The sequence below is a fragment of the Chelonia mydas genome, chromosome 1 (genome assembly GCF_015237465.2).
Source record: "Chelonia mydas isolate rCheMyd1 chromosome 1, rCheMyd1.pri.v2, whole genome shotgun sequence".
Lineage (NCBI taxonomy): Eukaryota > Metazoa > Chordata > Testudines > Cheloniidae > Chelonia > Chelonia mydas.
The window spans coordinates 226,226,587-226,239,329 of record NC_057849.1 but is presented as its reverse complement, the minus strand read 5'-3'; the positions used below and the strand labels follow the sequence as shown (position 1 = coordinate 226,239,329).

Genomic DNA, 12,743 nt, shown 5'->3' with positions numbered 1-12,743 from the left:
GCTGCCAGTTTCATTCAGGTCTGTTTTCTTTAGTTTGCAAAATAATGTTTTGAAACTTTATTATCACTTGATAACAGACCTTAACAACCAGGTTAATCCAAAGCAGAACGTACCATCAGAACCACCGAAGGAAGTAAAACATTTCATTGTGAAATTCACCCTGGTGAAGAGGGTCAGCAAAAGGCTTATATACCACTTATGCTCCATTTTGAGGACTTACAAGGCCTGTTTGAGTCTTGCTATCTGCAAAGGGGTAAATTTCACCCTCAGTGAATAAATGGGGCTGCTTTAATTCTCTTCTGTGCAATTCATATGACCAGTAACAGCCAGTGCAGACAAAGTATTTCATTGAACATGTATTTATTTTTTATCAGTTATTTCATTAAGTGGTCTTCATTTATAAACTGAGACAATGCAGAAAACCTGCAGATGAATTTGTCAAAGGAAGAAACCTTAATTCACTCTTCAGTCTTTAATCTATTTTTTAAAAAATATATCTTGCTTAAAGAAAGGAAGAAAAACACAAAGCTTAGCTCCAGAAGAAGGCTCTCTAGTTTGTGACAATGCTGTAGGATTTACACACATTCCTGCTATTGATTTATTATTCTTTGTTTCCTAACAATACTGAACCCACAATTGAATAGGGAGAATGAGATCCAGTGGCACTCTCTCAACACTGGAGCCTTTTTATGTAGTATAGCTGCCAATTTTGATGAGTAGTCTCTCTCCTAAACAAAGCTGAATTCACTTCCCACACCATAGAAGCCACAGTCTCTTCTTAATTACGCTGGCATAATGCCCTTGATTTTAATCGAGTTGGAGAACTTTGTTCATCTCAGGCAAAAGCAATTGTGCTCATGGGTCACTGGGGTGGGAATTCACAAAAATTTCATTTCCATTTTTCACTGAAAATGTCCAAATTTCATTCCAATTTCCAGCCCTAATTCTCACATGTAATGTTACTCAAAATTACTGGGTGAGGTTCTATGCTCTGTGTTATGCAGGAGGTCAGACTCAACTGGTCCCTTCTGACCTTCAAATCTATGGATTTAGAATTATGGGCAAATATTTCTATCACTGAATGTAGGGCCATTCTCCACCCTCAGTTTTTGTACAAAACTCCCATTGATGTCAATGGAAATTTCAGGTACTGAAGAATGGTAATATATGCCACTTATTTTCTACTGATTTTTATTGCAGATGTTCAGGGTTAAGGCGCGGAAATGAAAAGAGATGAACTATAGGGCCCATGGAACTGCAGCTTGCCTAGGGCTCATGCTAATGGCAGCACAAACTATGAGAACCCATGCCTGTGAAAATTAGGGAAGCTGATTAAAAACAAACTATTTTGTCTGACATAGGAGTTAAAGTCAGGGGAAGCACAGCTCTCTCTTCTCTTTTATATGAAGTGGGGAAGAGAATATCAGGGAGCAGTGCTCTCCCACAACTCGACTTCTCCTGGGCTTCTACAGGGAGGGTTCCCACACTCCCAGTTCAGTTTATTTTAACCACTGGTCTAGCAGTTACTCCAGAGAATCCTAATTAACATTTATTGAATATTTTGCCATAGAAGCTGATGCCTTTGATGAATTATTCGCACTTGCACCGGACAAACTGGATGCTGTGAAAAAGGTAACTTTTAAACGTTAAACAGACATTGACATTTGCATTATAAGATATAATTAACGAATTCTCTAAAAATTCCATTTCCCCCCCTCCCATTCTTTAGGTGCTTTTGCAATTTGTCAACAAGCATGTTGGAAAATTAGGATTAAACGTGAAAGATGCTGACTCTCAGGTAGCACTCGTTGAGATGTATGTTAAAATGTCTGTCGGTTATGTTAATATTCCCTGTCACCTCCAAAATTCCTATATTTCTCTTTTAAACTTGGCAAATATACGCATTCATTCATAGCCTGAGTTCAGGCATATCAAGTGTCAATTTGGGAGGATTTTTAATGCCAATATGATAAGTAATTGAAAATAAGGGGTTTGTATGGAACACCATCCCAAGGTTGCAGTCATATAGGTCCTGATTTTCAGCGGCTCTGGAACCCCTACATCTTCCACTGACTTAAGCTGGAAATGTGGGTGCTCAGCATTTTTGAAAATTAGGCCTAAATTGTCAATAGTGACTAGTGATTTTTTGAGTGCCTAACTTAAGACATGGTCGAGAGGCCTGGTTTTCACAAAGTGCTGACCTCCAGCCCTCTGAAAATCAGCCCCCTTTAAAGTGCCTGAAGGTGGGCACCCAAAATCACTGGACACTAGTGAAAATCTAGGTCATAATTTATAGGTAAGGCTAAGATTTTTGTCATGGGAATTTTTAGTAAAAGTCACGGACAGGTCACGAGCAATAAAGAAAAGTTCACGGAAGCTGTGACCTGTCTGTGACTTTCACTAAAAATATCCATGATAAAATGGGAAGGACCTGGGCAACTGCGGGGTGGCTGGGAGTTCCGGGGACCCCACCACCTGTGGGGGCTCAGAGCCTCAGCGGCGCTGTGTGGAGCTGTGAGGGTCCCCCTGCCCCGCCACGGTTGGCAGGGAGCTGCGGGGATCCCCCTGCCCACGGTGGCCGGGAGCTGTGGGGTACCCCCCATGCCCACGGTGACTGGCAGTTTGGGGGCCTCACCGCTTCCTGCTGCTGTGGAAGGCAGCAAGACCCTGCAGCTCCCAGCCGCCAGGGCTGAAGTCATGGAGGTCTTCGGAAGTCACAGATCCTGTGAGTTCTGCAACCTCTGTGACAAAATCATAGCCTTATTTATAGGGCATGATTGTTCCAGAGGCACAGCCCTGCTCTGGGAACAACATGGAGCCACCACCTCTGGAGGAGTTCCAACAGGGTTTGCACTCATCAGACACATCCCTCACAGAGCACAGGGGAGAGTTCACACTGCACCATCTGTGAGGATGGGTGCAGCCTGCTCACTCCAGTGAGGAGGTGAGGCGCTATAACTCTGTCTCCTCCCACCTCCCGTTGGTGCAACTGGCACCTCTTGGGGCACATAAGTGGGAGGGAAACCGTTCTTGTGCTCGCGAGAGTACAGGAATTGTGATTCTCCCATGCCTCTGAGTAGGGTGAACAAGTGGAAGCAGATTGGGATGCGGAAGTTCCTTGTGCTTTTTTCCTTCTTAGCATGCACATGAAAGGGTGGGGGAAATCTAGCCTACAACTGACACTTCACTGCAACCATTAAAACCTTTGACGCAATAATAATTTCACTGGCTTGCATTGTATGGCTGGAGACTGCAGTGTTAATTACCAAGAATGGAGCTTTTGAAGGGATTGCTATCAGGAATCCTAGCTGAAATTTCCTTTTATGTAGTGATGCGTATTTATTTTTGTTTGAAATCTGTTCAAACATGGGACATTTCAAATATGGGACATTTGTATTGCTATCCTCCACACAGTGTTACATTCCTGCTACAGTAATAGGAATTTATGAGCCTTATATAGATAGAAATGACATTGTGTGTATAAATTGGGGTCAAAGAAATAAGTCACCAGTTTGTATAATTTATACTGTATATTCTCAATTCTTCTTTCCATAGAAGAACATTTATCTCTCTGAGTAAAACTCTTTGAATCTTTTTTTCCCTGGCTTTGGTAAAAGCCAATTTAATAAATAATACTCAGGTGATTCTTCTTATAGTTTGCAGATGGAGTTATCTTGCTTTTGTTAATTGGACAACTTGGGGGGTATTTCCTGAATTTAAGGGAGTTCTTCCTGAACCCAGACTGTGCTACGGAAATGGTAGGTTATTATTTATTTACTTAAGCCCGGATCCTGCAAACACCTTACATGTACTTTATGCACATGATTAGCCCCACTGAAATCACAGAGACTACTGACAATGTGTAAAGTTAATCATATGATCAAGAGTTTGCAGGATAGCAGCTTTAGACAACACACAAGAGTGCTCTAAGCATGTTATAATTAATTTTTTAAAAAACCAAGTCCCTGTCCCCAAGGCTGTACTGAAATCTACCATGATCCTACAAAATGACAGTGATCATTATTTGCATTTGTTAACCAGACAAATGCACTGAATTCATAGTGCTTTAAATAAACATCTCTGTGTTGTATGGGTTGGAATGCGAATGCAATATTAGACCAACAGCTTCTTCCATTTAGCCACACGAGTGACACAGCAAGTGTAGGGGCCACAGAGATTCCCTCACATTGTCCCACAAATGTACCTCAACCATAACTTGATGGAACCACTGCTAAGGCCCCACGTAGGCAAGGTAACTTTTCTAAAAGTTTCCTGCTGTTGCTAACATCAATTCACCTGACCCTCTGTTAGCAAAACTGAGAGCCCTAGTACATACAGCCTGTCAAATACTGACCCTCTTTTAAAACTCTGATAATTAGATTTGGGGAAAAAATAAATTTGAATTGAATCAAAATGAAAGTTTTCCATCTTCAATCACCCTCTCCCTTTTCTTTCTCCACTATTTCTTTTGCTCTGATTCCATTAAATTGGAAACAAAACATTTTAATTTCAAATCACTTTAGAAGAAAAAAAATCCGTAAAACCCATGAAGAAGTTTGAACAAAACAAACATGTTTTTGGTTTGTTCAAAAAGTTTTGTAGAAAAGAATCCCCATTCTTTTGACCAGCCCTGTTAGTTAATGATGCCTAAACATCTTTCTTGTGAGGAATGTAGATATCTCCATTTTTTGGAGGTAAATTGCAGAGTAAGACAGTGGCAGAGTTGGTATTAGAATCCAGAACTACTGACTCCCGGTCCTAGCCTCTACCCATTGGACACTGCCTTCAGAGAGGAATCCACTGAGAGTGTGAAGCACTCTGCTGTGATACTGAATATGTCAAGAATTTTCATTTTAGCAAAGTTAATCCTAGGTACTACTTTTGGTCAAAGCATTGTTTACTAATTTTTTTCCCTGTCTTATACCCTGAGTGATATAAAAATCTAACGACTGTAGTTCAGAGACTTTATTTCAATTTAAAACACTTCCCCCAAATCCCTTGTGTACTCTAACTCCCCCACATTTTAGACATTAATTGGTACAGTAGAACATGACGCTGTAACCTTCACTGCAGAACTCCTCTGAGATTTAAAACATGACATTCCTGTTATAAAAGGTGGTGACAACCAGCCATACCTTCAGGATCATTATTGTGTATCGTCTTTTACTCAAGTTGAAAGCTGATAGTTCAAAGCCAGTAAATACAGTCTGTGTATCTTGGGCAGAGGAAATTGGAGTGAATTCTAGTGAGGGGGGAAAACACTGAAAAATAAAGGAAAATTGATATTAGGATATATCTAGAATGTATGTAAACTGAAAAGAAACCAAATGTGGTGTCGGCAGAACCCTGCTCAACATAGGATGGAACTATCCTTTACCTCTTAGAGATCTCCTCAGCAGGGCATCAGTGGTTGGAGTTATCCTCCTGCTCATCCTGTGGCATCAGTGGGTGGTGCACTCTCTGATCTCTTGCTTCACCACCCTCCCTTTGATGTCAGAGGATGGCACTATCCCTTCCCCCCTTTCCTTTATTATAGGTGGAACTGGAAGGCTCACCTATAGTTAAGGTTGCCTTGATACTTCCCATAAATCCCATTATAGGACCTTGTTCTCAGTTGATCATAACTTTGCCAAACTTCAACTATTTGGGCTACACTTTTCCAGGCAAGGTACCTACCTCAGGCTGAATTTTTTTTTCCAACTAAAACAGTTCACCTATTTCTGAGAACGAGGTTAGGGGGAACTTTGTTGTTTTGCCCATGCTAAAAACATTTTCACAACCCATTTGCTGAGAAGTTCTAGCTCCTCCATTCTTTGAAGCAGGAGGTGGTTTTTGTGAGGATTTTTGCCATCCCTGTGAAAAACTGCCCAAATCTGGTCAATTTATAAGCCTCTCAGTTGGCACATGGTCAGTATAGAGTGTTGTTTGAGTTTGGCAGCTAAATTCCCTGAAGATTCTGTCTTCACTGAGCACGCTCCATCCTCTCATTGCTCCTGTGTGTGACAGGACAGCACATGTACCATCCCCTCAGAGCAACCAAGCATGCTCCAAGCCCTGAGCTGCAAGGCTGCACAAGACTTTCCCTTCAGTTGCTTCTTCAGTAGTTGTGGGCCATTGTGGGCTGGGGCCATTGTGGACTTGGGCACTGGAACTGAGAGCAGGGAGACTGTCTCTTGTTCTCTCAGTGTTCCCAGTTGCTGGGACTAGGTAGCGTGGAGGAAAAGGAGGAAGAAGCCACAGTGGGAATGAGGGTGACCAGATAGTAAATGTGAAAAATTGTAACACTTTTTTTTTTCAGGGGTTGGGGGGTATGGCTGTGTATATAAGCCAAGATCCCCAATATTGGGATGTCTGGTCACTCTAGTGGGAATGCAGAGGGATGAGGAAGGGGAGGGATTTAGGGACCAGAGGAGGAGGGGAGAGGGGAGCAGGAATTGGGATGGGGGGCGGTTCATAGATTCCACGGCCAGAAGAGACCACAGTGATCATCTAGTCTGACCTCCTGTATAACACAGCCATAGAACTTCCCCCAAATAATTCCCAGAGTATATCTTTTAGAACAATGCTTTTCAATCTGTGGTCCACGTACCCCTGGGATTCTGCAGACTACGTCTAAGATTTCCAAAGGGGTCTGCACCTCCATTCAAAATTTTTTATGGCTCTGGAAATAAAAAAGGTTGAAAACCACTGTTTTAGAAAAATATACAATCTTGATTTAAAGATTGTCAGTGATCGAGAATCCACCATGACCTTTGGTAAATTGTTCTAATGGTTAATTACCCTCACTGTTAAACATTTATGTCTTATTTTCAGTCTGAATTTGTCTAGCTTCAACTTCCAGCCATTGAATTGGGTTATACCTTTCTCTGCTAGATTTAGGAGTCCATTATTAAATATTTGTTCCTCATGTAGGTACCTATAGACTGTAATCACGTCTCCCTTAACCTTCTCTTTGTTGAGCTAAATACACTGAGTTCTTTGAGTCTATCACTATGAGACAGATTTTCTAATCCTTTAGTCATTCAACCCTCTCCAATTTATTAACATCCTTCTTAAATTGTGTGCACCAGAATTGGACACAGTATTCCAGCAGTGGTCACACTAGTGCCAAATACAGAGGTAAAACAACCTCTCTGCTCTACTTGAGATTCCTCTGGTTATGCATCCAAGGATCACATTAGCGCTTTTGGACACAGTGTCACACTGAGAGCTCATATTCAGCTGATTATCAGCTATGACCTCAAATCTTTCAGAGCCACTGCTTCCCAGGATAGAGTCCCACATCATATAAGCATGGCCTATATTCTTTCCTCCTAGATGTATACATTTACATTTAGCAGTATTAAACATATATTGTTTCCTTGTGATCAGTTTACCAAGCGATCCAGTTTTCTCTGAATCAGTGACCCGTCCTCTTCAATATTTACCACTCCCCCAATCTTTGTGTCATCTGCAAACTTCATCAATGATGTTTTTGTGGTTTCTTCCAGGTTATTGATAAAAATGTTAAATAGTGTAGGGCTAAGAACCAATCCATGTGGGGCCCACTGGAAACACATCCATCAATGATGATTCCTCATTTACAGTTACATTTTGAGACCTATTTGGTTAGCCAGTTTTTAAACCATTTAATGTGTGCCATGTTAATTTTATATCATTCTAGTTTTTTAATCACTATGTCACGCAGTACCAAGTCAAAGTATACTATGTCAACACTATTACCTTTAACAACCCAACTTGTAAACTCAGCTAAAAAAGATATCAAGTTAGTTTGATTTAATCTATTTTCCATAAACCCATGTTGATTTGCATTACTTACTTTACCCTCCTTTAATTCTTTATTAATTGAGTCCTATATCAGCGGTTTCATTATACTGACTGAGATTGATGTCAGGCCTATAATTGCAAGGGTCATTCTGTTTATCCTTTTTAAAATTTGGCACAACATTAGCTTTCTTCCAGTTTTCTGAAAACTTCCCCAGTGCTCCAAGACTTATTGAAAATCAACATTAATGGTCCAGCAAACTACTCAGCCAGTTCTTTTAAAATCCTTGGAAGGAAGTTATTTGGATCTCCTAATATAAAACGTCTAACGTTAGTAGCTTCTGTTTAACATCCTCCAGAGAAACTAGTGGAATGGAAAGAGCGTTATCTTCACCATATGAAGAGACTATATCATCTGTTCCCCCCCCCATAAAGACTAGAATTATTTATTGACCACGTCTGCCTTTTCTGCATTGTTATTGATAATTCTACCAGTTCCATCTAGCAATGGCCCAATACTATTGTTAGAATTCTTTTGTTTCTAATATATTTTTAAAATTCCTTCTTATTGTCCTTAACTCTGCTGGCCATAGATTTTCCTCTGTCCCTTTGCTTCTTATCATTTTTCTACAATTCCCAACTTCTGATTTGTATTCATTACTATCACCTTCCCCATTATGCCATTTGTTTTTACACTCACACTCACTCTTACTTACTTTTTATAGCTGCCTACACTTCTCCTCTAAACCAGGTCATTTTTTAACCAGCACAGGCTTGTTCCTTGATTGTGGCTTTTGGGGCATCTAGTAAGATTTTCTTAAGTGATTCCCAATTATCATTCACATTTTTCTGATTAAATTCTTCCTTCTAGCTGATTTGGGTCATAATTGTTTTCAGCTTTGTGAAATTGGCCCCATTAAAGAACCAGGTGTACATATTAATGGTCTGGACTTTATTCTGCTTGCAAATCATGATCACTTGTACCTAAGCTACCATTAATTTTTAGTTCTGTGATCAGTTCCTCTTCATCTGTTAGGAGAAAGTCTAATAAAGAATTCTCCTATGTAGGCTTTTTTGTTAGGACATTGTCATCTATAATGTTTAGAAATTCCAGGGATGTTTTGGTACTGGCAGCATGAGATCTCCAGCATATGTCATGCAGATTGAAGTCCCTCATGATCATGCAGCTTATTTTCCTTCACATTATAGATAAGTGCAAAGGAGGTGGTTATCCTGTTCCTAACGCTGATTTGGTGGTCTATAGCAGACACCATCTGGTACTCCATCTGTGTGTTTTATCTGTTAGGACATTGATCCGTAAGCATTGAAGATCATTTTCTTCTAAGTTATTGGTGATTTGGAAACAGGTAATTCCACTGTTGACAAAGAGTGCTGCTCTCCCTCCCCTTTTCCCTACTTGATCCTTCCTGAATAGGTTATAACCATTGATTTTAACATTCCAAATGTGAGAATCATCTCACCATGTTTCAGTAATGCTAACTAGACCAAATTTATGCTCATAAATGAGCAGTTTCAGTTCCTCTTGTTTATTACTCAGGTTCCAAACATAGTGTATAGGCAATTCAGTAATTTCTTCTCTTTGTGTCCTTTGGTTCCTTGATTAATTTTGTTTTCAACATCTCAATTTTGTGCTGAGTGCTCATATCATCCCTCTTTTTACCTTATTAGTTTAGCTTTCTCCTGACTATTCTAGCCAGCCTGTTCCCGAAGTGATTGGTTCCCCTACTACTGAGATGGAGGCCATGCAGACTATATAATCCCCTCTCCCCATAGGAAGTGGATCAATGTTCCATAAACCCAAAACACTATATCACGTACCTAGTCAACAATTCACTTCCAGAATCTTCTGCCTTTTGTCTTCTTTCACTCGTGGGACAGGAAGGATTTCAGAGATCACTTGGACATTCTTCTTCAGAATACTTCCAAGTTCCCTGAAGTCATCTACTATCTGCAAAATATCCCACAATACAGTGTCATTAGTTCCAATAGGCATCATCACCAATGGTGATGCCTGTCGACTTCAGAAGCCTATCCAGTCTTAGAGTGGTGTCTCATTTCTTGGCTTTAGGAAATCAGCACACTCTCCTATTGTGTGCCTGTGCCTTGCAGAATTTCTTTTGATTCTTCTGAGTATGAATCTCCAACAAGAATTATCTGTCTTCCTTGGACAGTTGGAGAACTTTTTGCAAGCAAGCTTGACCGTGACCGTATGCCGCTGGTGGTTATGAACTGCCAGGCTTCTTCTCTGATTTCCTCTCTCTGATTCCTTGGTGGCCAGCTCCCTTCTTCCTTGAACCTGGGTTAACAGTATTTCCTCTTCACCTTCTCTGATTCTCAGTAGTATCTCTCCTCCAATCCAAGAATTTTTTCTTCCAGCACAGCCACCAGCTTGCACTTCATGCACATGAACTCCCTTCTGTGTTCAGGCTGGAAAGAGGACATGTCAGAGATGGAGAGGAAGACAAGCTAGTGGCATGGGGCAGAAGAGTCTATAACCACTAGAGTAGACTTTTATCCAAGACTTCTCATATTTCCAACTTCCTATCAGGCTGGAAATGCTGAACAGCATTCCAGTGCTTCTGGTTCCACCTGGAAGTGCAGAAAGATGAATGTGCTCCCTTTATCCAAACCATTTTGCCTATCAGTAGTAAGTATCAGTACTGTGTCTTAAGATTTATATAAAAGATCAGCATTCTACTTTTATGTGGAAGTCTCATAAACTTGCTGAGGGGAACATCTGATCCTCCTCACTCGGTGACTTCATTAAACAATCATTTTATTTATTCATCCCCAGGTGAAGTTTGTAGCTCTGTATAATCCTCTTGTTTTCCTTGTCTGCCATGGATTTGAAGAAGAATCTAAACCTAGTTTCAAACTCTGTCATTGTTATCTGTAAATCACAAAACCAGGTGGAACATAAAGGTATCACTTTAGTTCCAAATAAAAGAGCAATAAGCTCTTGCTCAGCTTATGCATGGTTGGACATAAGTGCGAAACATGGGGAGGTTAAAAAGCACAGCATGCCAGCACTGTACACAGTACCTCCTGGAGGATAAGCTGATCAGGAGCAGTAGAATGGTTAAGGAAGCAATTTAAATTTTTGTTTTTGTTCTTACTTCATTAAAGGAATAGTCTTGTGACAGAACCTAAATAGACAACCTGTCTTTAGATTGTTAAAATCAAGAGGCGAATGGGATCTGGAATGTAACTGTAAATAAATAAAAATCAAGAGCTTTGTTGTCCTTTTGTAAAGTCACTTATGAATGAATTCATGCATCTGCAATGTTTTTTTCCTGATGGGAAGAAGCAGTCAGCCAAGAAAGGAAGTACAAAAGAATTGAAAAATACTTGATTCCTAGAAGTGTCCTTAATATCTCAAGTGTGATATCCATGATGATATCATCAGTAGACCTTTGTATGTTAAAACATTATCCTAATGTTTGCATTTACAGCTGCTCAGAAAATTTCAAACCTTTAGGATTTTAAATGAAAAATAGAATACTTTCTGCAAATTTAATTTATGTTAAACATTTCCCTGTGTTTTTATCAAACTTTTAATTTTTGGGGCTTTCATTAATGCAAGATTTTCAGAAAACTTTTAAATGAATGGATCTTTCTGCATCCCTTCTCATGTAATTTTTAAAGGAAATTTGGTTTCTATTTTTCTGATTTGGTAACTGATAGAAGTGATTATAAGCTTTTCACCAGAACTAAAGAGAGTATGAAAAAAATGTTGGTACAGCAATGCTAACTCCAATTTCAACTACCAAAGAAATAAAGCATGCACTATCTATATTTGGCCTGAGTTCACTTTGTTTCATTGATCTCGTCTGATCAACAGCTTCACAATGTTAACCTTGCAGTGGCTTTGCTGACAGATGGAGGTCTTCTAGATTTTCCTGTCAATGCTGAAGGTGAGTCATAACATAATAATTGTTCTGGAAGAGAATGATTCTTGCTCTGGTTCATGAAAAGCTAAGATACTCAGCTAGAGAATCTTCTCCAACATGACAACCACATATTTCATAACATTTCCTTTGCTTCACATCTCCTGTATATATCCCATATTTTAACAATGTAGTCTACACTAAAAAAAAAAGAAGTTCTATTGTTACAATACCCACTGTTTGGTAAGTTAACACCATTTTAAGCAAGAATGAAATTATGTAAGATACATCCGTAGTTGCTGAAATTACCAATTAGGAGTAAGTGTGTTGTCCGTGGGACCTCGTTGCCAAAATCAGGATGTGAATGGATTAGTAGATTTTTAGAGACAGAAGTGACCATTATGATCATCTAGTCCAAGCTCCTAAATAACATAGACCATTCAATTTCACCCAATCATTCCTCAATCAAGCCCAATAATGTGTTGCTGAACTACAGCATATATTTTAGAGAGACCTCAAGTCTTTATTTAAAGATGTTAAGTGATGGGCATTTTACCATGTTCCCCAGAAAGCGATTCAAGTGTTAAAAATGGCATCTTTTCCCAGTTGGGTAGTCCACTCATGAACAAGATTGGGGTACGTGTACATATGAGCACATGGAATGGTCATCTATCTGTACCTACGTCATTGGGTAGAGACAATCAAAAAATGGAAGGTGTGGGAATTATGAAAATTTGTTTAATTTTTTTCGTTAACGTTTTGGATGTTTTTTTCCAACCAGCTTTACTCATGGGTAGCTGTCATTAATGTCAATGTGAGTGATTTTGTGAGCATGCAGAGAAAAATTGGAGCCTTTATGCCCTATACTTGGAACTTGAAGTTCAGTGAACCAGTCTGTGAAAGCCAAATCTGTGAAAGCCTCTGGGTATACCTTTTCTTTGAGTGGGTTAAAAGCATTGGACATCCATTTCTCTAAATGTGGAGGATTGCCTCAAATAATGTCTACTGTTGATTAATGTGGGAAATATAAACTCCAGCATCTGTGTATCATTTATGTACAGCTACATAGGC

At 39.7% G+C, this 12,743-nt stretch overlaps 1 protein-coding gene across 1 annotated transcript in view; it reads left to right on the top strand.

Moving 5' to 3' along the window:
* Window positions 1-12,743, top strand: part of PARVG (parvin gamma) — a 35,962-nt gene that overhangs the window by 18,238 nt on the left and 4,981 nt on the right. Inside the window, exons 9-12 of the mRNA XM_007061747.4 lie at window positions 1,571-1,632; window positions 1,730-1,798; window positions 3,657-3,758; window positions 11,627-11,699. Coding sequence (XP_007061809.2) covers window positions 1,571-1,632; window positions 1,730-1,798; window positions 3,657-3,758; window positions 11,627-11,699 — 306 coding nt within the window. The remainder of the gene's footprint in view (window positions 1-1,570; window positions 1,633-1,729; window positions 1,799-3,656; window positions 3,759-11,626; window positions 11,700-12,743) is intronic.